At 48.2% G+C, this 24,689-nt stretch overlaps 3 protein-coding genes across 7 annotated transcripts; 1 reads left to right on the top strand and 2 right to left on the bottom strand.

The window, feature by feature from the left end:
* Positions 1 to 653: 653 nt before the first annotated feature.
* LOC120951198 (poly(A) polymerase beta) lies at positions 654 to 9,162 on the bottom strand. Of its 3 annotated transcripts, XR_005751178.2 has the most exons (12): positions 8,040 to 9,162; positions 7,233 to 7,545; positions 6,812 to 7,172; positions 6,363 to 6,664; positions 5,998 to 6,253; positions 5,711 to 5,907; positions 5,416 to 5,630; positions 4,998 to 5,319; positions 4,607 to 4,918; positions 3,634 to 4,436; positions 3,409 to 3,563; positions 654 to 1,525 (listed from the first exon to the last, which is right to left on the bottom strand). XR_005751178.2 is itself a non-coding variant. In XM_040369764.2 (10 exons), exons 3-10 carry the CDS (start codon positions 6,954 to 6,956, stop codon positions 4,005 to 4,007), a joined length of 2,181 nt encoding a protein of 726 aa, XP_040225698.2. In that variant the 5' UTR covers positions 6,957 to 7,172; positions 7,233 to 7,545; positions 8,040 to 9,162; the 3' UTR covers positions 3,633 to 4,004. The 3 variants fall into 3 exon arrangements, 1 of the variants encoding a protein (XP_040225698.2); XR_005751177.2 differs by having other exon boundaries at positions 654 to 3,563; XM_040369764.2 differs by lacking the exons at positions 654 to 1,525; positions 3,409 to 3,563 and having other exon boundaries at positions 3,633 to 4,436.
* Positions 9,163 to 9,545: 383 nt separating this feature from the next.
* On the bottom strand, positions 9,546 to 19,453 carry LOC120948090 (SR-related and CTD-associated factor 4). 3 transcript variants are annotated; one of them, XM_040364072.2, is made up of 10 exons: positions 19,033 to 19,453; positions 18,222 to 18,512; positions 17,821 to 18,072; positions 17,260 to 17,698; positions 17,038 to 17,090; positions 15,257 to 15,605; positions 13,290 to 13,953; positions 13,030 to 13,208; positions 12,304 to 12,966; positions 9,546 to 12,232 (listed from the first exon to the last, which is right to left on the bottom strand). In XM_040364072.2, the coding sequence occupies exons 1-10, from the start codon at positions 19,060 to 19,062 to the stop codon at positions 10,881 to 10,883; spliced, it is 4,272 nt and encodes a 1,423-aa protein (XP_040220006.2). In that variant the 5' UTR covers positions 19,063 to 19,453; the 3' UTR covers positions 9,546 to 10,880. The 3 variants fall into 3 exon arrangements, with proteins under 3 accessions (XP_040220006.2, XP_040220007.2, XP_040220005.2); XM_040364073.2 differs by having other exon boundaries at positions 13,039 to 13,208; positions 19,033 to 19,452; XM_040364071.2 differs by having other exon boundaries at positions 12,304 to 13,208.
* A 287-nt stretch (positions 19,454 to 19,740) lies between these two features.
* LOC120949635 (serine/arginine repetitive matrix protein 1) lies at positions 19,741 to 24,663 on the top strand. The gene is made up of 7 exons (XM_040367055.2): positions 19,741 to 19,955; positions 21,015 to 21,423; positions 21,499 to 22,133; positions 22,332 to 22,423; positions 22,615 to 22,816; positions 22,894 to 23,522; positions 23,651 to 24,663. Exons 2-7 carry the CDS (start codon positions 21,306 to 21,308, stop codon positions 23,922 to 23,924), a joined length of 1,950 nt encoding a protein of 649 aa, XP_040222989.2. The 5' UTR covers positions 19,741 to 19,955; positions 21,015 to 21,305; the 3' UTR covers positions 23,925 to 24,663.
* The last annotated feature ends 26 nt before the right edge of the window (positions 24,664 to 24,689 follow it).

Genomic DNA, 24,689 nt, shown 5'->3' with positions numbered 1-24,689 from the left:
ATGCAAAAAAGCGCGACCACAGCTTCACCCACACAAATACCGATGGCTATACTAAATTAGTCACTGCGCGCATATACACACAAACATCCGAAACCGACTAAACTACACACGGACGAGCCTCCAAATCGCTTAACGGCTGTGTGTGAGTTGTACCTACACGCAGTAAGTTAGACAGTAAAAAAAAGTGTGAGAGATCATTCTAACAGGTACTACACTGCGTCGTACTACACTAATACCATCATCATCGTCCCCACGACTACCTCTCGTACACCACAAAAAAAAAACACATTTATTTAAATCTTGTTTATTTTTGAATGCATTGCATTGCATTTCTGCGCCACTTGCATTCCTCGCTCGCCTGTTGACACACGATTGGGCACTGTTTTCGTCGCACGATCGCGGAACAGCATAAACAGGGGGAAAACAATAGTTTATCATACTTTTTTTTAGGGGAAGGAAGGATTGTTTACTCTAATTCCTTTTGCGCAACGGTCGAGCGCCCGGGGAAAATACATTTCTCAATCGTTAGAAATAACACAAACCAACTAATGTGCATATTATCACAATCTTCCGTGAGGATTTTTCTTTTGTTAAAATACAAAAATGACAATTATTTGGCTAAAGTGTAAAGGGAAACAGCAACAAAATGGTAATGAAACGGGGAGGGTTAAATGTACCTTTATTGAAAATATCTCAAATCGGTATGGGATACAGTGAGTGTTACACAAAAACCAACTTTGGGCGCCACACAATACTCTACTATCCTCTCTCGCTCTCTCTCTCTCTCTCTGTTTCTTCCTGCCGATGATTGCGCGGGGTCTTCGCCGTCATCTCATCTACTCTTGAGAGTACTGTCGTTCGAATTCTTCATCGGGCGGGCGCGTGTTTACTACTCCTTTCTCATCTGTTCGCGCTAGCATAATGCTGTCTGAGTCATAAGTGTGTCTGGTGCTTGCTCTACTGCGTGTGTGGCGCGCTACAGCAGCCCGTTGCAGGATTCGAAGCAGAGGATCAATATTTCACCACAAACGCGACTTGAGATTTGCTTGCTAGTGCGAAAAGTGGGAGGTTTCACTGTATCGTGCCACTGTATGTTTGCCAGTTTGAGACATTTTTACCTGATGCCGCCACCGAATCGAAATTATTCATCCGCTAATGTGTCGCCAATACTCTGGTACACACACACACCGGGTTCCTTCTCCAATTGTCTGTTGTGAAAAGCATAGATGGGATGGTAGAGAACATTAAATGACCTTCTCCTCTTTTCACATACATCCTGTCTTTGCGTGTGGACACAAACAAAGGATAATTCTGTTTTTGCTGTTGTTATTATACCAACATCCATTTCACGAAGCTAACGGTCGTGTATAACAGCTCCCTTTGTGGAAGTGTTATACTAAAAAGTAACAACATTAATGTACCATAAACCAAACCGTTTGTACGCGTGGTTTTAGGGCGATCCGTTAGCGCTAGCATTGTATAATTTTGCCTTAAAGCTCTCACGTTCAGCTAGGCAATAGGCAGACTAAACATAGGAGAAAACAAAAACTTACATTAAACGTGTATTCATTCGATTGGAAAAATATAATGTAATGTGTTTATCGGGTTTTGCGGGCAAGCGACAAACCAACGCAACGATCCACAACACCACGCCAAGTCCGTACGTAGACCCGGAAATAGCGATAATAAAATAGAAATGATGACATAATTTGTTTGTTTGTTTGATTTTGTTTGTTACTATTATGTGTTCCTACTTCCAGAGAACATCTCATATCATCTGCTCCACTCCACGCTTGTACCTGTGCGGTGTAACTACGTTGCAACACCTCCGCTTAAGGTTGCGCTTCCTAGCTTCCCCCCTTTTGCATACACAGTTACGTTCATATTAAGTAAATGTTTCATAAGTTGTTGTTTATATCGTTTGAAAGATGCAATATAATTGATATCTATACTTTCACATAGCGTGTCGATGCTCGGGGCACGATCTGAGGGGATGGGTCGATCATGGGAGGGATGAACGATAACATCCGCACCACACCCTACCGCGCATTCGTATGCGCCTCCACCAAGTGCCAGTGCCAGATGCAGACGTCTCCATCCTTTGTCCTTCCGGCTGGGGCGCTTTGCGGTGGGGCTTTTACATTTTAATAACAATATTCGATTCATATAATATAATTCTCATTACTTCTCAAGTGTATCATCATCTACTGTGTCAGATTTCTTTACTTTTTAACCTCAAACAGGCATGGAAGGGCTTTGCACGGCGATAGTTCGCCGAAGTGCAAATTCATCTGAAAACATTTTAATTCTCTTCTTTTGCTTGCGCTCCTCGTGTTTGTCTGTAAATTCTTCGTTCGTAAGCCCTTATCACTTTTCTCAATAAATGCTTGCACATTCATTGCGTTAAGATCGAGCTGCTCACTAATTAAACCTTGAAATTTCCTCCCATCAAGCAAAATTTAGGGCAGAACAAATAAGCTACCAAACTGAATCAATGATGAAAGTAATAGAATTTTTTAAAATTCCTAATTAGTGCAATCTATAAACTTAAAAAAAGAAAATTAAACCCAAAAGACCGAAAGACTTTAGTGAAGGAATAATTTTCTACGTGAATGAACACGAAGGAACTGAGCAGCATCAACGAAAAGCCCAATTAAGCCGAGAGTAAAACCGTTCCATTCCTAAAACCCCTGTGCAGAGGCAGTTTTTGAGGCCAAGAAAACAACATCTTGAAGAATTAATTAGTAAGTCTATAGGAATATTGCTGCCTGAGTAAATGCTTACTCCTCCGCTTTGCTGTCGGTTCTTTCTCTCTGCCTGTTTCAGCATCCGTGCTGCAGCTGCAAAACATATAATTCTATTTCCTCCTCTTCTGGCATTTTTTTACTGTTCAGGTCGATATCGTCCTCTTTCTTTTATCGTTTAGATGTTGCTTTCGTCCCTTCCGTTCTTGCAGCGCCAGGGCCAGCTTTAGTTTGCCTACCATTTGTCACCTCATCGGTGAATACTATGTACAATTCTGACATGCATTACTTTGTCATAGAGCCACACTTTTACAATGATCTAAACTGTGCACAAAGTTAAATATTAACCCTTGCTTGCGTACCGTTGCTATTCTATCCGACAGCCAATCTCTTTCTGTGCCTAGTTGCACCCACATCCTACATGCCAATCCAATCCAACGTACGTGGGGGAGGGTTAGCAGATTCTTATGTGTATCTAATGGGAAACACCAGTCTGTAGTCTACCGGGTACTAATGTAGCAGACGCTGTGTGCCGCTTCTTATCTGTTTTAATAGTTTGTTTTTTTTTCACGCACTTCTACTTATTCTTTACACTTGCGCACGCTAGCATTGTTGCATCCGGTATGGATGGAATGAGGGAGATGACGAAATGTAGCTATCTTACCTTCATATCATACACATTAACTGACAGCAACGATCCATTCCCTTCCCGTCGGCCGGTGTTGTGTGTGTGTCCATCATATTCGATAGAAATATCCATTCTATGTACTCCTTCTAACGATCCGTTGAATGCTATTTACAAATGATTATTATTTTTTCCTAAAACAAACAAATGTACGATTAATATGTTTGCGCAACGAACACACATTGTCCTTCGTAGTGAACGTACCTTGGGTTTTAGATCTAACTTGCATCCCTTCCATATTATTCAACCATGTAAAGTTTTTGTCAGTCGTTTGCTGTTACAGTTCGCACCATCCCGACGGCCGCCGGCCCTTTGCGTGTCTAAATTATCTTCACCTAGTTCTATTTTCGATGGTCGTTTGCACCATCCACATCTCCACCAGCAGCACCACCGCCTTGGCTCTCCGCCTTCGGTTAAGCAACTACAGCAGCAGCAACGGCGGTAGCTGGTACGGCGACGCTTCCCTTTGTCTGATCCTTACTACTAACATCACCAGCATCAGTAATCGAAGACCGCCCCCCAGCGGCAGGGGACGGCGGTTCTCCATTGCGGAACATCGCTTGGCGATGAGTCAGTCAAGAGCAGGCGACCTCGGCTGCGGACGCAGCCGGTGCCGAACTGTTACCGTTACTACTGTCGTTACTACCGCTACCGCTGTTGCTGTTGTTGGTGCTGTTATGTGGATTGCCGTTGGGGTTGGAGGCCGCCGCGGTCGCCGGATCGAACGAGCAGCTCTCGTCATCGAGCATGCCACCTTCGGCACTGGACGGTGGCTCCTCGGCAGAGCTCGAAGGGGCAGCACTTTCATCCCTTTCGCCGTTCGCGGGCGAAGAGGATGTGGCGGAGGAGGTGGACAGTGTACCGGTGTCGCCCGGGACGGTGGCAGTATTGGACACGGCTGTGCTGGTGGTGGTCGTTTCGTTCCCTTCCATGCTTTGCGTTTCGGTGGTTTGTCCGGGCGTCGTCGACGTCGTGCTACAGAAGCTGCTGTTAGAGGCACCATCGAACTGGTACACATTGTTGCAGGCAGATTAAACGACAAAAAAAAAGTGGAGAACAAGAGTAAAGATAGTCGTAAAAAAGTTCCTCTCGGTTTAGATTCGGTGTGCGGAGAGCAAATCTAAACGTTACTACGTGTTGCTACAGCTAAAATAAAACAGAACTATGCTGCACTCACGGAATCGTTGCGTCGCTTTTTACTCGCGCTGCCATTGCTGCCCGCCGGCGATGCAGCGACGGGACTGGTCAAAGAGCTCGCCAGATCGCTTGATTTTCGTTTACGAGAACCAGCATCCGCTGGTGACGCCGAACCGTTGGAATTGCCACTGGCACTGGCCGTGCCGCCGGTGCTGCTGCTGGACTGTGTGTAGCTGTCGGAGATCTTTCGTTCGCGCTTCAGCAGATTGGGATCGAGGTACTGGGTAAGCTGCTTCCGTCTCACATGCCTAGCCTCGATCTTCATACCATCCTTCAGCAGCTTGATGTGTACCTGTTGGACAGAGCAAATCCCCAAAGAGGTTTTAGCAAACGGTGCTTAGAATGGGCCCCGAAAACGAAACGGTCCTTACCGCGTGCTTGTGTACGGAATCGGTGAAGCTTTGTATGCTCTCGGTCAGATCGACGTTCAGGTTCTCGGAGCGTTCAAACTCCAGCCCGATGAACCAGAGCGAACAGAATGGGGTCGGTTTACCGTCCGCCCCGTTCAGTGTGGTGGCCGAGTTTTGTTCGTGCTGCTCGTAGCACTTTGGGTTCACGTGCGCAAGATTGATGTGCTGGTTGCGCTCAAGGTTCTGGATGAGGTAACGTATTTTCGACTCCACCAGACCGCACCACTCCAAATGATCATCTGCATTGCTGGAGGTGACTAGCAATACGATAAAATGACGATACCTAAGGGGAGGAGAACAAAACCAAGAAACAGTTGTTGTGATAATTTCTGCGCATTTTGTCGTGCACAAACGCACAAACAATCGGGCGGTAACGTACCGGTAAAAGAAACTCGGTGCCTCGAACAGCTTCTCCCACATCTGCTTGCCCATCATAATATCGTCCGTTATCTGCATGCCACGGTTGAACTCCATCAGCATCACCTTGCGCGTGGAGCTGGACACGTTGAATGTGGAATTTTGCTGCGGATACGCGGGCGTTATGATCGGCATCAGGTGGAACCGGTCCTGCACATTTACTCGCGGATCCCAAACCTAGCGTTCAATTTCAACAAAGGATAATTTAGAGCTTAAATTGTGCAGCGTTAGTCAATTCCGCATGAACGACAGCATACCTGGAATCCTAGGTTCACGTTGTCGGGCTGTTTGAGCAGAACCGGTTGGGGCCACTTCCAACGGGAGAAGACGAGGAAAAATTTATGCACCAACGTTGCTGCCACTGCATTCGGATACAGCTGGCACGTTCTAGCGACCAGCATTGCCCAGGAGACACCTCCAAAGTAACCGAGCGAGTTGGAGTATATTCCATGTCCTGCAATTTTAGCACAAAAAAGGTAACATTAAAAAAACAATCCTCCATAACCGCACAACAACGAACTATCACCGTCCAGTGCCTACTTACGCTTTGCCCACAGCTTAATTGTTCGCAGCGCCAGGCGAAAGTTGTCGATGTTAGGTACCAGCCGCAGGATTTCGTCCGTCACTCGGCAACCGTTCAGGCTGCGGACGGACTTTTGATCCAGGTTCTTCAGCAGCATGTCATCGCGCAGGTCGAAATTGTCGGGAATTTCCTTCAGCGCTAGCCGGGCAAACAGCAAATCGATCTCGATGCCATCGAAATTCATCTTTATAACAGGTACGAACGCTTCCTCTACCGCCTAGCGAACGAAAAGGGCGTACGAAAAAAGGACACAAAAGGAGTCAAAATTACTGGTGCTAGGATTCTACCCCTTCCGCGTCGCAACACTACCCCTGTCGCACACTTACCCTACACTCGGTGACTTCCGGCTGCTGCTTCAACAGCTCGAAAAACGAACCGAAGTAATCGGCCCGCTCTATATTGCGCGGTGCCACGCACAGGGCATCAATGTCGGCCCCTTTGTGGTGCACCCCGAGCCGGTACGAACCGAAGGTGTAGATTTTGCCGCCCAGCTTTTCGGCCATCGCTTCTGGCATGTTCTTTGAAATCGATACATCCCGCACCCACTGCTTGACGAGCGTGTTCAGCTTGGCGAGAATTTCCATCCGATGGTTCAGTTCCTCCTCGGCCTCAAACACATTAAATGGTTCTGTAAAATAATAACAAAAGACAATCATTCATTAGTTTTGGTTGAGAATTACCCACCCTCCTTTTGTCTTATCTACCATTAGGAGTGAATTAAAGATAATGTTTGTTTTTTATCAGGCGCGTGCGTATCCCACCCATACCCGCTTACCTAAACTTTTTTCCAATTCCTTTGTTTTCTGTATATCCTCCGGCTTTGGCTCAGCCGTACTGATTGCTGACGTCATGCCGAGTGTCTTGGTGGCGGAACCGGATCCGCCGCCACCGTTGGACTGGGACCGCTCGGAGTTCCACATCTTGTACGACGCTTACTAGGAGCAGCCTCCTTTTAATGTTATGTTAAGACAATGGAAAACTAATTCACTAATTTGCGGTCACCGTTTCGGCCCTTGGCAGGCGAGCCTCAGTTAGGTTGTCAGAATTGTATCGGCTTCATGCAGCACACGAACGTCCGTTGATATCACTTCATCAAAGTATCAAGAAGAAGTAGTTCTGTCATTGAAAGCAGATAGCTGAAATTAGATTAAACATTTTTAGTTGCAGTAGGTAATACATTTTACCGATTATCTTACCATCACTCCATGCCAGTCTGGACAACTTAAAAAAACGTTTCCTTGCGAAACCAACAGCACTAAGAAGTGTAAAATGTGATACTTTTCCTTCAATTGCACACTTTTTCGATGCGCTGCGGAGTTGGCCAAAACTCCTCTCAACAACAGTTAGGCAGCAGCAGCAGTTTCTTCACATTCCTCCGATTTCAGCGCACCCGGATGGTTAGCGTTTTGCTTCGGGGTCAACATACGGGCTTCGGGGATGTTCAAAGCAGCAGTCTTTCTCACTAAATGTTACGGCCGATGCAGAAGATGGTGCGTTTTTTCGGTAGTTCTACAAGAGAAAATGAACACATGATCAGTGAAACGCTAAAGTAAAGCACAGAAACAAACAGGACAGTTGCGGCTATCACACTATCCCGTAACGTTCCAAGGCGAAACGAACGGGTAAAACACATTGCTGCCCCCGGTAATGGGTCGCTACCCTGATGTAACCCAAGCCACTTTCCAATCCGAGTCGAATGGTGTCGTCATAACGACCACTCTCATTAGGCTGTGCGATTAAAAAAACGGCACACGGTAAGCCATATCGTTTCTCGGAAGGATGTTGTTCCATTTTTTGTTTTCTTTGCTAGTCTTATCGCCTTGATTACGATCTTAGTAGGCGAACAATGCCGTGTCGTGCTCTTCTCCGTCGCACCATTTCCTACGGCACTTTAGCTGGCATTCTCACAAAGGCAACACTGTCTGCAACGCGCGTCCTCCTCCTGCGCGGCCGTGAAATGTTGTTCGATAAAAAAACACACACACACACATACGCATACTCACCCGTAGGTCGCAAACACCACGTCGAACGGAAAATGAAAAGTCAGCTTCTTTTTCACCAGCCAACTCCAGCCAGCGCAAAAAGAAACACCCCAATGACAGCTCCGGTTCCAGGGTGTGTTTGTGTGTGTGTGTGTATGAGGGTGAAAGAAAATTCGGGGTCATACACAGCTACACGGGTGCTGAAAGGGGTCGTCGTCGTCGGTGGATGGTGTACCTGCTGCGGGGCAGTTGAGTTTGTAGGCGCGGTACAGCGTAAATGCACGCAGCAAGACGGCAACGCGAACGAGGGGGCGTTTATGGTCCACAAACCGCGTTTGCTCTGGGAAAAAGCAACAACTGGATGGATGGAAAGCACACACCAGGCGAAAATGCTACGGCAGCTCGCGCAACGAGTGTATGCAGTGGGAGACGCGCATGAAAACAAACGGCTTTACACGGCTGGCGGTACGGCCCCCGGTCGGCTGTACGGGCAACCCTTCCACGGAGGCAAGCGGCGGCAAGACGCGAGACGGTTCGCTTTCAAACAAAAACACGACAGGGAAAAAGGGAGAAAAGAAAACTTAAACGGAAACAATTCTCCCCCCACACACATATACACACACACACTTGCGCTACTCGTTCGGGGCTGCACGGCGTAGACCCTCTCTCTCTCTCTCCTTGCGTTTCACCACTTCACATTTCACACACTGCGAAAATGTGCATCTTCACGTGCTTTGCCCTTGCCACACACCACTATTGCACTAGATTGCAATCTAGTGCGTCCTCCAGTCTTTCTTTCCGCGCGGCCGATCAGCTCTTTCGAGATTTGGCAATGCTCACACACAGAAAAAGTCCAGCATCATCACGGTCGACGGCGAGCGAGTCCGGATCCTTCGCGACCAATCATTCGGCACCGAACGCGGAAACGGGAACGCTGGTCGCTGGTAGGAACGCTGAAAACACGCTGCCAACACGCTGGACAGTTCCGGTTCGCGCACGGTTGGCCTACGATGGCTGTCGGGTAGGTGGAACTGGTAGAAATTACGGTATTTTCACTTCCTAGTGCCGCTTGCCAAGTCGCGAGGTACCACTCAACGCGCCGCCATTATTATTATTCTCATGAAACGTTCTGTTTCGCGTGAGTGCTGCACACAGTGACGCCCGCTGGATCGCTCCAACTGACAGCTATAGGTCATCGCACGTGACATTAAAACATCGAAAGGAAATCTCATCGAATTTGTGTTTATTTAAAATTTCCGTTTTTTTTAACAATAAAATATTTATCTCAACGGAATAAAGTGTGTTAAAAACGTTTTATACGATGTAATTTACATCATTTTGTGCATTTTTTCTTCGGTACGATTTAAAGGTCAACAAACAGGTAAAATAATAATGAAATTGTATAAGAAAAACTCCAATTAAGTTTTCCATGGACAATAAAGTGATAGTTCTTATACGATCGTTGTTCCATAGACACATTACAGTGCGCTGTAAATTAAACAACCAAACAAAGAACCACCATTTCGATTCAAAGGACGAATAATGTATGCATTGCTTTATTGTTACACACTAGTATGAGTACAAATATGTTCATCGGATCATCGACTTTTGAGTGTAGTTAAGCTCCTAATAATTAAGAGACCTTTTTCGTAATCTGTCCACCATCCCAGCTGACCGGTAGGGCAACCGAACAGCATTACTTAAAACAAACTGGACACATTGCGCCATTGGCTACAACATTGCTTTTCTTTGCCGCACCACTGCATGATGTACATTCTGTTTGAGAGAATATAGTTGTTGACGCGTTTAAAAGCTTGCACAGATGCAGGTCCACGTCTGGTATTATATATATCTTAAAATGTTGAATAATTTGCATCGTCGTTCAATATTACAAGTATTTGATTTTAACCCAATTTTAGCTACATAAATAACCTAGGACACAATCTATTTCTACTACTACCTAATTTATATGCTGCTCTATCCTTCCCCTTTCCAGGTAAGTATACTCGCGATACGGTCGCGATGTCTTAACCAGCGATGAGCGACGATACTACGAGTAAACCAACTGACCAGTTACGAACGTATATATGAATGCTATTGTAGAGCGGTTGTTTGTTCTACTGCTGTAATTGTCTATCCGTTTGCAGTCTGCTAAATCAAAGTAGAATGTTTAAAAAAGATTCTAAAGAGCGTACAAGCACGAATAAACTAGAGGAAAACATTCATTTACAACTAAAAAGGGATTAAAAAAAAGGAATCTAATTGAGTTGAAGGTTGTTTTCAATTGAAGAACATTCTACGTAGCGACCATTGTCGCACGGTTGACTATTGCAGAGAGCTTCACAGTTTTTGCTAAGCATCGTTCTGCTGAGCCTGAGTAGGAGCAAATCAATCGGGGTACGATAAAGAGATACATAAAATACCCACATAGGCGTGATGGCGGGGTATGCAAAAGGAGGTTTTTAAAAAAGAAACAATCGTAAAACGGCGCAATTGGACTGGGAAAGTTAACGATTCTATGAGGTCACAAGGGAATTAAGACCATTCTCATACAATTTTGGTCACACAGATACAACACATAAAAACTACAATTTTCACGTTTCCCGGCCACATCTGAAAGCATCATGCTCTAAGTTGGATTGCTTAGCTCTTTGCTTAAGTTTAAAATAATTTGTTTGGCTTAACTATCCCTCCCATTGGTGTGCATTTTCAAAGATGCACTCCCCCACTGTCGTATAGTATCATTATAATCTTGTTTTTTCTTCTTTCTTCCTTTTGCAATTTTGCACTAACTGTATGCAACACTAAATATATATATATCGACGCCCTTTACACATGTTTTAGGATGTAACTGCTGCCTTTTCAACATGCAGCAGGTTCGCCAGAAGCTGGTTCCTCTTCGGCGGTGTCATTCGATTGAACACTAGGCTCATTGTTTTGTTCCTGGCAGGGGGTGGGCATCGTCGGGGAAGATGAAGATGCTGCTGCAGTCTCATTGCGATCGTCCTCGGGCAGATCCTGTTGCTTTTCCGGATGGGAGTAGTCATTATCCTCATCCCGTACACCTTGTTCCATGGCAGACGAAGGAGCTGCTTGCTCCTGTTCTCGCTGCTCTTCGAACCGATCGTCCGCCGATGCTCCGCCGAATTGCGAGCTATCTTCCTGTGGCTGACATTGATTCATCAGCTCATTGGTGGCTTCCACTCCACGGTTAGGATGATCTTGGCCACCATTATCGTCCCCTTGGTGGTAGTTTGTATTATCCTCCCGAGCATACTGGTCATTGCCACCCATTTCGTCCGGCTCCTCTTCCGGTTCGGGGGAGTACAGGATGGGCTGTGGCCTTTCGTCATCTGCATCATCGTTTCGGCGATGATGATTGCGCTGGAATCGTCGATCGCCCATGGCATCGCCGTCATCATCTTGTCTGTTCAGCGGGACATTGTGCATATCTCTGGCGGTATCGTTTTCACTGTGTCTGGACTGGTCATCGCAAATCGCCATGTCGTCATTTTCCGATTGTCCTTCTCGGCGTTGCTCCTGCTGATCGTTCTCTTGCTCGTCATTTCCGCCCGAGTTTCTACGCTGGCGGTTGCTTGCTCCGAACTGTGTTTGCCGTCCGGTGGTCGGCCTATTGTTAGCATCGTCCCACGACTCGTTGTCATCGTCCCATCGGGCCGCAGCACCGGGGCGATTGCCTCCACCATTGCCACGGTTATTGTTGCCTCCTCCGCGGGCATTATTGAACCGCTGGCCTCCTCCAGAGCCACCACCTTCACCCGCACTTTCATCGCCACTGCGCCAATTCTGTTGCCTTCCCCGTCCACGGTTACCTTCGTCGCGGTTGTTGCCTCCGTTGTTGCCCCGACCGCCCGCGCGATCGTTCCAGTTGCGACGATTGTTGGGGCCATTGTTGTTACCACCAGAGTCGTAACCATTGCTATCTTCGTTGCGATCGAAGAAGCCACCCTGCTGCTGTTGCCGGTCTTCATTGAAAAACTGACCACCACGCTGTTGCTGCTGGTTGTTATTTCTTCCGAGCCGGTTGCCAAACATTCCGCCGCGTCCACCCTGCTGCTGGTTGCCGAACGGTCCATTGCGACCCTGGTTGCGCCCGGCGAGGTCACCGTTTCCACCAGCCGCATTGTTGTTGAACCTATTCTGCTGGAAGTTTCCGCCGCGTCGCGTAAAGTCTGCGTCCCGGTTGCCAAAATCTACGCGGAAACAAGGGAATCACAATGAAAATACTGTACGAGAGTGTTCTTCATCTTGCAACTCTACTTACCGTCTCCATCATTGCCCACTCGCGCAAAGAGACGACCGCCGCCGACACCAACGCCCCCGGCCCGTTGCTGTTGATTATTGAATTCCAAAACGCCAGCCAGCTCCCGTAGCCGCTCCGACAGAGGCCGGTCGTCCTGCTGGTTGTTGCCGCCACCGGTGCCGCGGAAATTATTTCCTCCTCCGCGATCATTTCCACCGCCACCCCACCGGCTGCCCCGATCACCTCGATCGCGTCGACCACCACCATCACCGCCGGCACCTCTTTCGAAGCCACCGCCTCGCTGATCACGGTCCCTGTTACGGTCACTACCGCCCCGACCCCGAAGATTATCTCGCGCCTCGTCGCTGCCGTGCAGAAAGCCATCTCTCGCACCACGACCACCTGCCATGTTCGCTTCGCCGTCGGCGTCATCGCTGCCTCCATCCAGCATGCCCCCGTTATCGGGCATATTTGGTCCGGAACCCGGCATGTTTGGCCCTGCCGCCGAACCGCCAAAGAAACCAGCAACATTACCCGGTGGTCCCGGTTGGGGGCCAAGGTTTGCGGTCGGCGGCATCAACGGTGGCGGTGGCTGATTAAAGAATGCACCGGCACCCTGGCCACCGCCAACCATCGGGGCAGGGTTGGAAGTGTGTTCGTCCTCCATCTCGATGTCCATATCATCTGCGGACGATTTACTCATATTGGAGCTAGAACTCATCAGATTTGCCGCACCACCACCATTACCCATCATACCCGGAGCAGCAGATGAACTGGACGAAGGCGGCGGCGGAGGCAGCACACCGAAACCGCCCATCGGCAGCGGCGGAGGATTGCCTGGCATCATCATCCCTGGAGGGGGCACATTGATTCCCAAGCCAGGCACCATGTTCGGTCCCATCGGGATACCCATCGGAATTGGCAGTCTGAAAATGGCATAAACGAAACATTTCATAAATACATCCCATTCCACGCGTACTGACATAAAACTCGAACGATCACCGTACCTTGCCACTGGGCCCATCGGGAAGGGTGGCATTCCCATTCCCATCATAGCGGTTGGCGGTGGCTGACTTGTGTCGACCGCACTCAGTGGGAACAGAGACGGATTTAGCATTCCGGCGGCCGCAGCAGCTGCAGCTGCCGCCGCTGCCGTCGACAGGTCCGAACCGTCCAGTTTCTTCAAACCCATGCCCGGTGCCAAACCAAGGCCCATGGCTGCGGCGGCAGCTGCTGCTGCTGCTGCTGCCGATGGTCCGGCTGCAGCCGTTCCGCCTGCGGTCGATTTCTCCTTCATCCACTGGGGAATTGTATCCTCGTCGAACATGCCACCATCTTCGAGCGTTTCCAGATCCGTGCTGGGGCTTAACTTGGACCAGGGAATGTAGCTTACGCCCAGATCCAGATCCCAGTAGTCCTTCCATTCCTTGCTCTTGACGCCTTTGCCGGCGGCCCAAGAGATCGTGATGGTGCGCCCGTGCATCTTATGGTTCTTGAGGCTTTGCATGCACTTGAACGCATCCTGCCTCCGGTTCATGACGATAAACGCACAGCCCCTGGGCGGTATCATATCGATGCTCACGATGTCACCATACTTGCCGAACGTGTCCGATAGCTCCTCCTGCTGAACCAGCTTCGAGAGATGCCCGACCCACAGTGTCGTGCTGCAAACTGTTTTATGGTAGAAAGTAAGAAAAGGAGAATTTTTATATAAAATCTCGATCAGGTCGATAAAAACTTTATGTAATGTCTGAGCATCGTATGTAGAGCAGCAACAGCAGCGATGGATAATGCAGCAAAAAGTTCTAGTAAACCGATAGAAAAACATGTGGCGTTCATATTGAATTTTAAGTCTCACAATTCCAAGTTAACTTTTTGTGGTTTTTTTGTCCTAATCGCATTAAAATGTCTGAGTCTCCCAAAAGGCACAGGAAACGTTTCCAAAAAAATGGAAAACGTTACACATGTAACGCGTTGTGCCAATTCTTGTACATTTTCTTATCAAACACTTGGCGTGTATGATTATACCAAATATTGAAGCATGTCCCGTTTGAAAAAGTTATAATTACATCACCATTGCTCTAATTGACTCTCTAGATGAAAGAAACGGTAATATTGCCAAATGACTGTTTACAAAAGCTTCATAACTGTTTGGATAGTTTGCATACATTCATCCCTACACCCATTGGTGCTCATTGAAATGAAAAAAAGTCAATGAGTGAAGAAAAGTGTTTTGAATTACTATCAAAAATAAGATGATCAACATGTGAAACTTCAGCACATATTCAACAGGATCAAAATGATCTGGCGACACTGAATTTCCAACCATCATTCAACGTCGGAAACATTCACCAAACTTGGGGTAGAACGATAACCAACATTGTATGTTGTCGAGTCAACTCAAAAAGGTCACATGTAGTAACAATAAATCAATGATTCCCTTCGAGATGGGTGTATCAAAAGAGTTTCAACCCCTATGGAAAAGCCAGCCAAATTTAGCAATCATAAGCCAATAACCAAACACACACACACACACGCGCGCGTTGCGTAACCAGTAATAACGATTGAATGTAACAGAACAACGAAACACACAGCTGCCACGCGGAAATGCTGCCGTAACACTATTATCAGTTAACTACACTGCACCTCCGTCACATACACTAGACACACATCCTTAGCATCCTAAGGACATCCACTGTGCGTCCTGCTGTAGATACTGTCACCATCTCCATGATCATTCTATCGCACACACTCGGACTTTTCGGACTTTCTGATCGTGGATCTCCTTTACTCAGGGTGGTCTTTGAAGTGGTCCACTATGCGCAATGCCACACAGCGAAGCCACAGTTCCACGACCATCGCTGCGCTGTTGCTGCTATACACACACATGAGATGTCGACACTTCGAAGCACGGTTAAGGATGATGTGACCCCCTCCAACGCAGGGTCGTTGAATCATCCAGTAGTGCCCTTACCACTCAGGTGCTCTTTTTTCATCTCCGGCAAACCCTTCCGTTTGCGCTCCCGCTCATGTTCCTTCTCCCGTTCCCGATCCTTGGCCGACGTGCCACCGCGATCGCGGGACGAACGCCTGCGGGACGATCTTGGCGAAGCTGACCGCGAACGGGAATGCGAACGACCGCGCCGTCCGCTGGTTCCACCGCCCCGGCGATCGCGCGGTGATCGGGATCTGCTTTTACGCCGCGACGAGGACGACGATGATTTGTAGCGATCGTTGTTGCCACTTCCACTAGCGGTTCCACTGCCTCCCAGTCCGATGCCTCCGCCGCGGCTGCCACCAACCGGTATGGGATCTCCCAGGATCTGGATGGTTTGATAAATAGAGAGAGAGAGGAGAAAGAGTGTTTGTGTTGCATTTGCAGCCCATTTGCAATAGATTGCCCGGTGTGCCATGTCACGATCGCATCATTCACACAGCCATGCAACAAAACGTAGAGAGAGAGAGAAAGAGAAAGACAGAAAAGAAAAAAGAAAAATGGGAAGAAAAGATATCGTTTAAACTTGTACATCTCCCGTGCATTTCCGCAGCGCAGTATCGTGTGTCCGTTCTACTCAATCGTCTGGACGCGAGGTTGTGTTCGATCTCTAACAGAGACTATGTTTTAACTTGTTGACTTAGTCTCTTATTGACTGTATAGACTATATTGGCTTTTTGGCTTTTTGGCTTTTTGGCTTTTCCATTTAAAACGGTTCCCATCTGATTTCATGTTGGCATTATGTTGAAGCAATCGAATACCGGTAGTAATGATGAACAAGGGTACAATATTTCAATCCTATTCAACTCGAATAGGAAGGAACTTACCGTACATCCAACGTTGACACACTCTTCCCATTGCGCTTTACGATACCGCTGGACTCTTCCTTCGGCCAAAGGAAGTGTCCAGCAGATTTGGGTTCCGTGTGTTTTAAGGCGCCAATCTCACCGCAGTCATTTTTTAACCCTACCTTTCGTTGCTGTCGCTCGCCTTTTTGTGATCGTTTCCTCCGTTGGTCGATGAATAAATGTGTTTTTTTTTTTTGGCATGCCACATATAGTTACAATTATCTAACAGCGTCTTACGTGACGGCAATTTTACATCATATAAAATTTGTTATGATCATTTTATCTTGCTTGGATATACGTTAATGGCAGATGAATTAGGTTTGTGCATAGTCGTACAATTGGCCAACGTATGGCTTAGTAAAATGCATATTCGCTCGAATTTTTACATCAGTTTAATAATAGTGGAATTTTTAGATGCTCTATCTCACAAAATGTGAGCATTGGGTAAACAGTTTAAAACAACTATAAAAGCTCAAATCTCTTTTTTTGAGTAAAAATAATCACAAACTGATTTTATCTTTGATTGAAAATGTGGATTGGCATTGAATTGGGTCTGCTTGTGCCTTGTTATTAACAAAATAAAATCTTAATACTCCTTAAAAAGTAAAAATGCTTCGAAATGAATATCATCTAATCTTCAATGTTCATCAACCGCCGCCATGCTTTCAGCATTCCACAATGAATGGAAGACACATCTTAATTGTTGTACAAATTCAAGATTGGTACATACTAAAATACATTGCATAATTATTTTGATTGAAGCGATCAATCATTGCATTCACCACAAATAGGCCACGCGTTTCGATGGACAAATCCAAAATGCCTTTGCTGCATTGCTTGCATTCTCATACGAAGAACAGAAACGGAGAACGCTACTATCTACTGTCTGTTAATGATAATCGTTATAATCACCTCAACTCCTGTTATTGAGACGTCGTTATCAGTATCAACATCCTTCGAGTGACCTAGATCGATGGTAGAGATCGATAGTGTGCAGCGCAGATCCAGCAGCGAACCGAGATAGTGGGAGAGACAAAAACACACAAAAAAGAAAGAACAACACAACCATAATTAGCAACATTGTATTGGACGGTGGCTCTGCAGATTGTTGTTTTTGCAACTGGCGATGCTTACCGGCATTTACATCAATCGGTGGCTGCCGACTAAGATCGCACTCGTTGGCGAAGGGTAACTTCATCAGGACGCTGGCAAGATGCTTCTCGAACTTCTCCTCCTTCAGCATCATTTCCGACAGCTTCGTTTGCTTCTCCTCCTGCTGCTTCAGCTTCTGCAGGTTCTGCAGCTGTTTCAGCACGTTCGGGTCGGACAAAATCTGCGCAATGTTGCCGGCGGGCACCTGCGACAGATCGGGCATACCGGCGTTTGCCGGTAACGGTACCGATGGCGAGTTCTTATCGTCGTCATCATCGCTGCCGTAATCGAAGTCCAGCAGCTTCTTGTTAAACTTCACCTGATCCTTCGACACTGCGTTGGCTTGATCGCCGGACGTTTGGCGCATCAGAATTTGCTGGAATTGTTGCAGCTGCCGGATGGTGGACGGGTCGAGTTGCTTCTGTGAATGATTATGTGCCCGCCACCAAAAAAAAGCATAGAAGAAGAAGATATCTCGTAAGCTTTGAACTACACACTTCGCTGGTGCTGGGGGCAATGGAATGGGTTGTTTTGTCTCATTACCGTTTCGCCCATCTGCAGCTGACCGCCGTGATCATCCATTCCACCACCCATCGAACCTCCTACCGGTGAGTCGTGTGGCAGCCCGCCCGGGTTCATCCCGTTCGCCCCCGCCGCCTGCTCCTGCAGCACCTGTGCATTGTACTGCTGGTGGATCGGGTGATCCGGATTCGCGAGGTCAAACAGCGGTTGGATGACTTCGGGCAAAAAGACCATGTTCTTCTGCCAGAGATTTAGCACCCGGATAATTTTGCTCTACATGAACATGAAAAAAAGGTAGTTAAAAGCGTGATGCAGGCGTGATCTGGCCCTTACATTGACGCTCACCCTGGAGCGCGTCGGTTGCCATGCGGCATCCGCAGCAGGCTACGAAATGACAACCACACCGCTTGAGCCACACTTACCTTATCTTCGGGCGGGCAGCGAAACAGATGCGCAAACGTGGACTCCATGTTGCGTGCAAACCGCGGTGCGAACACATCCTTCTCCGGACCGAACTGATGACGCGATTGCCGCACAATCGAATCGATCACGTACAGGCCGGGAATCTTGTATTCGCACTTGCACTTCTGGATAAATTTTTCCACACTCTGCACCACATGCTTGTAGAACTTGATCGCCTTCATGGCACTGCGGGTAATCGAGGCCATTTTGGCCTTCGATATGGGCGGCTTCGACTCATAGAGCCCGGACAGCTGTAACGGCATACATTTGGGGCAGGGATGGAAAACACTCGATTAATAGGTTGATTTTGGGCAACATTCAACAACTGCACAGGCTCCACGCCCCCAAACAACAAACTCTCCTTTGACCTCCATCGTCATCACGCAGGGGGAGGGGAGTAGTTTGACGCTTGGAGCAAACAAAAAAGGGTCATTGGCACACTACAAATCGGGTAGGGAAACACTATAATCCGGCTGCGGATATCGATCACGCACTTCAGCACATTAGGCAAGGATTTACACCCTTGCAATCAACAGAGTTAATGACCTTCTAATGACAACAACAGTCTTCCGTCGCAGACTGCCATTTTCACGCACTTTAATATGATATTCGAAGTGTTTTTTGTTCATAGCGCTGATCAAATGCATTTTTGGCACCAGCGAACCTTGCCCACCTCGGCCCTTTGCACGGCACAAAGTGGACACGACCCACAGCACACTTCGCTTCCCCTCCACTCCACACACACACACACACACTGGACCGAAATCTCACCTCCTGGTTGAAGACCCGGACCGTCTCCATGCTGGTTGCTTCTATTGACGACGCCACGGTGATGGATTTTCTTCAACACTTCGCACAACAAACCAAAACGTAACCCAAAGGGAACCACCGCACGGATTCTACCACGACGTAGCAGCAGCTGCCATGAACACTTGTCGTCGAATCACCCTCACGGCATCAATGGCCGTCTTTTCGGGCAGATTATTTAACAGCACGGTACACTCGGGCGCACGAAAGCGGTGCTATCCGGTGGAAGGTTTTCACTTGGCACAACAAATCACTAGCCGTTAGTGTTGGTCGCGTGAAAACGGATTCCAAGCAGCGAAAAGGGATTCGTTCTGCTCGGGGCAAGCGAGCGTAAGCACGGAATTTTTCAAAATGGCTACCCCCGTGGTGTCGCTCTTCTGGGAATTGGAAGAAGAAAAAAAAAACGACTCGCCCGCTGTCAAAATTGTGACAGCCACTTTTGACAATCGATAAGTTTGCATTTTCAACAGTTTTTTGAAAATAAATTTAAATTTTAAGTTCTGCATCCAAAAAAGTCCTCTCCTTTTGGTTTAATCACTAAAATGCACTAAAAAAGGGCATTTTTTGCACCATTTTCCTGCCGCTCATCAAAACCGACGAAAACTACCGGCACAATGTAACGAAACCTCGCGTAACGCTTGCCAAACGTCAAAATCGGCCCATAACGCCTGGAGCAGGATCGTCGCACAAAGATGGCGTACTTTTCGATGTCAAAGCAAACGACAGAGCGGATGGCGTCGGGTATCGCGAAAGTTTAACGCAATTGTTGCGGAAAAATACTGCTAAAAACGAGCCAAACTATTCGCGTTCTGGTCGGGAAAAGCAGCGCTCTAACGTTGCCGTGTGCGTCGGAACGCTGCACGAATGTTCTGCGCGCAGAAAAAGAGGTAATAAAGCAAGTCTCTGTACGGCACAGCTTTGTTTGCTTCCGTCGGTGCAAGAGTGTGGTTATTGTTTGTGTTTGTGAAGCGATGAAAAAGTAATGCAAACGATGCATTCGATCGATTTTACCCGCGTTGCGTAGTGATAGCATCCGGTAGCTAGCGGAAGAAAAAGCCAAAATGTATCCGCCAGCCGAGTACGGAAGTGAAAGACGCATCGTTCCGGTCGACGATATGGTTCGGTTGCTCGGTTTAACCCTTCTCCGGTGGTTCGCCTTTGCGCCGGGTTGAGGCAAGCGTGCTGCTGCCGGAAAGTGATGCAGCTTGCTGCGTAGTACAGAAATAGGTCAAAGCCAATCGGAAGAAGATTGCTTGACACTGTTGACCCGGTGTACAGAGTGCGTGCAAAGTGGTGCATCGTGCCGTTGCATCGAAGTGCACTGCAACAAGCCCGGTGACCGTACGGTGTGCAAGCACGGAAAGGATTCGAAAAGCTCCTCTAGTGACCGTCGTCCGTCCGTTCGTTTGACCGCCCGTCCTTTCGTTCGTCCTTCCGTTCGTCCGCCGGTCCGTCCGTTCGCGTCAGCTATCGAAAAGTCGTCGTTCGCTTATCTTGAACCGCGCTCGGGTGCGATGAATTCGTCTGTTGGCCTCGGTATTCGCAGACAAAACACTCCGCCGCCGGGATCTGTTCGGAAAATCTCCTTTTGCTTACGTTATTTTCGGCACTTCGGTTCGCGAATTAAGCTAGCATCGGGTCATGCAAAACGCAAACATGCCGCGACATGCTGTTCGTATCGTCGTAACATTTGCGACGGATTCGCACGGTTTCCGGTTGCGCGATTCTAGAGGAGCTTTCACTGTCCTGCACCTTCCCGCAGAAGCACTAGATGTAGTCGATGTTGGGCGCTGTTCGGAATGCCTTTTTGTGTGTGCAAGCGGATGAATTGGAAACGTCCGCCATGCTAGCCTGATCTGTAATTTCCTCTCAACATTGTCCGAGACGTGGTACTAATTCTACTTGCTTTTCTTGTTTTATCGCCTCGCATCATCCTTCATCTTAAGACTCGCACGAAAAAACCGTCCCACAATAACATAAACACACACACACTCACTCACTCCACGCCCGCTCCACCTAAATGTCCTGCATCTGTGGATCGCATGGATTCGGTGGCTCGGTGTAGTGCGTAAACGTAAAACGTGCGTATCAGCAGAAGAGTGGATTGCTTTGATTAGCATACCGGCAGACCGAAGAGAAACAAAAAGCATAAAAAAGCAAAAGCTCCACAACCGCGTGTGTGCTACCGTGGTGTTGTTTTTACGGACCGGTACTTGTGTGTCCGCAGCCGCGAAACGATGTCATTACGTCGGCGCGACTTAAGTCCACCGCCGCGTGGTCCGGGAGGCGGTGGCCCACTCGGTGGTGGCAGCAAACTTCGCATGGATCGAAATCCCAGCCGGGCGAAGATAACTGGTGAGTGTTACAATTGCTTAACCTACCCTGAAAAGCGGAAGTGGAATGCTAACAATCTATGTTCTATTTCCGTAGATCCAAGCCACCCAGCCGGCAAGCGGAAGGAGATTGATATGGTGATGAAGAAGGCCCGCGCCTTTCCGAATGAAACCTGGGACAAAAAGCTGCTGGAGGTGGAGGAAAAGGATCCGAACCGTTGGCGCCATACGGGCTACAAAAAGCTGTACATCGAGGACGATCCGAGCAGCTCCGACTCGGACCGTGGGCCGGGCGGTGCCGGCGGTCGCTATGGCAACGGCCGACGCAGCCGTTCGCCTCGATCGCCGCGCCCGCCTCATCGACGTTCGCCGTCACCGATGCTAGCGATGCGCAAGCGGCACATGTCGCCGCATTCGCCGGTTCCGATGCGGCGCCGTTCGCCCTCGCCGTCACCGATCAGCCGGAAACCGCCACCGCCGGAGCTGAAGCGGCGACCCCGGTCGCCGTCGCCGCGAATGCGCCGCAAATCACCGATGGGTGGCGGCATGATGCGTCGTCCCCTGTCGCCTGGTGAAATGCGCAGGCGACCGTCGCCACCGCCCGGTATGGGGCCGGAATCACCGCGCAGGCCGCCCCGCCGCATGTCACCACATCTGGGGCCTCCACCCTCAAAGGGTGGCCGTCTTCCGCCGGTACCACGCTCGAAAAGGCCTCCCTCGCCACCGCCAAGGGTTAGTAATGTTTGGTTTTTGCTGCTGTGTCGCAGCTGCAGGTTTGATCATTAAAATTTAACGAAATTGTTATCGACATCGTTGCATACTCCGTATGAAATCAATGATTTTGGTTGTCATATTTGGTCCTGGTTAAGGTTGTACTGGTTATTCCATTTGCAAATAATATAATTGTGTTTCCCCCTGTACCGAATGTAGATGAGCCGATCGGCGTCCATGAGCAGCTGTTCCGACGATTCCTGTTCCGGCTGTTCGGTCGACGATCATCGCCGTCGACGTCGCCGTTCTAGGTAAGTGATGGTAGACCGAGAGCGAGATGGCAAAAGCAATCGTGTAGTTCTGCAAATGTCGGACTAAACGTATTTCACTATCCTACCGTATTCAATGCGGGGTAAACCTCGGTGCGTCGTATTTCATGCGAATGCCGGAAGTTTTAGTTCTTATTGCTATGATTCAATACTCATGCAACTTCCTTGCACAGATCTCGGTCGTTTTCCAATCCGCGCCCGCGCGTTCGTTCGCCGCCGCACAACAACGGTTCGAAAGGCCTCCGCCGCGAAGGTCTCGCGGGAAGTCACGAAAGTCGTCTGCGCCCGATGAGTCCACCGCCAGTCGATCCACGGCGTAAGCATCTGCCGCCACCGCCAGAACCCCTGCCAAAGGGTCATCGCGTTCCGGAAAAGGTAGATTGTATTTCGGTTGCAAACCTTTTTGTCTATCAGTTCGTTAATTTTATGTTTTTGCCATGCTGTGTCCGCAGCCATCTCGTGAGCATCGTCCATCTCGCTCGATTCCACAGCCGCTGCCAGAGCAGCGATCACGGCGCCCGCAAACACCGGACTCGGATCGTGCTTTGTCCCCACCGAAACGCTCCAAACATGGAGCCAAATCGTCCAGTTCCGGCCCTGTGCCAGAAGATGCACGGCCATCGAAAGTACGTCCATCGAAACAACGGCTACCACCACCGTCCTCGGACGTGCTGGGCGCGAACGGTCACGATGCAGCCGTATCCGGTGCGGCGTCCTCATCGTCACAAACCGCACATCCCGCAGCATCATCGAGCTCATCCGGCACGGGCCACAAGAAACACCATAAGGACAAGAGTGCCGAAAAGCTGCGCGCTCGGGTTAAAATAGAAGGTGAACCAAAGCGCCGGTCCCGACCTCGTTCGCCGTCGAGCGGGTCGGAAGAATCGAGCAGCAGTGAAAGCTCGCTGCCCCGCTTTACGGCCACCACTCGGATGACACTTTCGGAGCGCTTCGGTAAGATGGCGCAGTGGAGCGTCGACCGGTCGAACATGGAAAATATGCGCATCACCAAGAACTCGGCCGGCGGTGATCTGAAAGTGATGATCGAGGAGGAGCTCGAAGCACCACCGACCCGTTACACGTAAGCATTACACGCACCGCGGACCGCGCACATGGAAACAAACTTAACCAAAACATTGCTGATCTGTGATCATTATTTGTTTTTAATCATTATTGTTTTATTTTTGCTCTATTTTCTGCTTTGTGCAGCTATTCACCTGCCCCGGCCGGTCACTTCCCGGAGGAGCTGATGACTACTGGACCGAGCGGTCTGTCGTCGTGGGACGATGTGCGGGTGCGCTACGAATACTACAAGGGTCGCGGATACCTGCGCGATCTCGATCTGCAGGACTATGTCAAGTGGGAGGAGTGGTGGTACAAGTACCAGGAATGGCTCAAACAGGAACGCTACTACGAGCTGTGGGAACGTTCGCAGATGAGCCGCCGCCGAAAGAAGATTCCCATTTCGCAGCGATTAAACTAGTGTGTAATTAATCAATCGTAGTGACACAACGACAAACGTATGTTAACTGAAAAAAGATGTTTTTTTTAGGAAGAAATAATCAGTCGTTGATCAAAACACACTCGTCGCTAAACGCGGATGAATTTCGAAAGTAGATTTTCGTAACCTTTCCGAGCATCATTAATGTACTATACAGAATATTTCATTTATTTTATCTATTTAAACCATTAATAAGAGTTTAGCATACTTTTATAGTACAGTTTGATGCCGGAGTGATGCGTTTGGTATATTTTTCTCTTCAATAGCTCGTTTGTGTTGGAACTTTTCTTTTTTACCCCAAAAGAATCCTTGATAGTATAGTGCAATTGTGACGAATTCATTTTCATATTTACTTCTTTTCTGTTACTCTTCGATCTATTTACGAGCTTTTCTATTCGTTTGTGCAGCGCAGAATTTAGTTCAGGACAGAACTTACACGGTACCGAACAGTACAGTGTTCTATTTTCCTTTATCACAGGCAAGACGTTGGTAAAGTATGAGGAACTCCTCTATCTCAGTACATTTAACATTACACTTAAAGCTGTAATAGCCGCAAAATAAAACAAGCAAACATGTTTTAAGAGCAATAAATGTGTGACCTCAGTTCTCCAGTTACGGCGAGGATCTTATTTAAGCAATGTCGATGTGCAAATCAAGAATAGATTTTAAACACACATACACACAAAATAAATCCACTTAATTGTATGCCTTCATTACAGAAGTTCCGTTTCGGGTTTTATCGAAATG

Source organism: Anopheles coluzzii, chromosome 2 (assembly GCF_943734685.1).
Source record: "Anopheles coluzzii chromosome 2, AcolN3, whole genome shotgun sequence".
Taxonomy (NCBI): Eukaryota; Metazoa; Arthropoda; class Insecta; order Diptera; family Culicidae; genus Anopheles; species Anopheles coluzzii.
The sequence above is the reverse complement of the archived record's forward strand: the minus strand, read 5'-3'. Positions and strand labels throughout refer to the sequence as shown.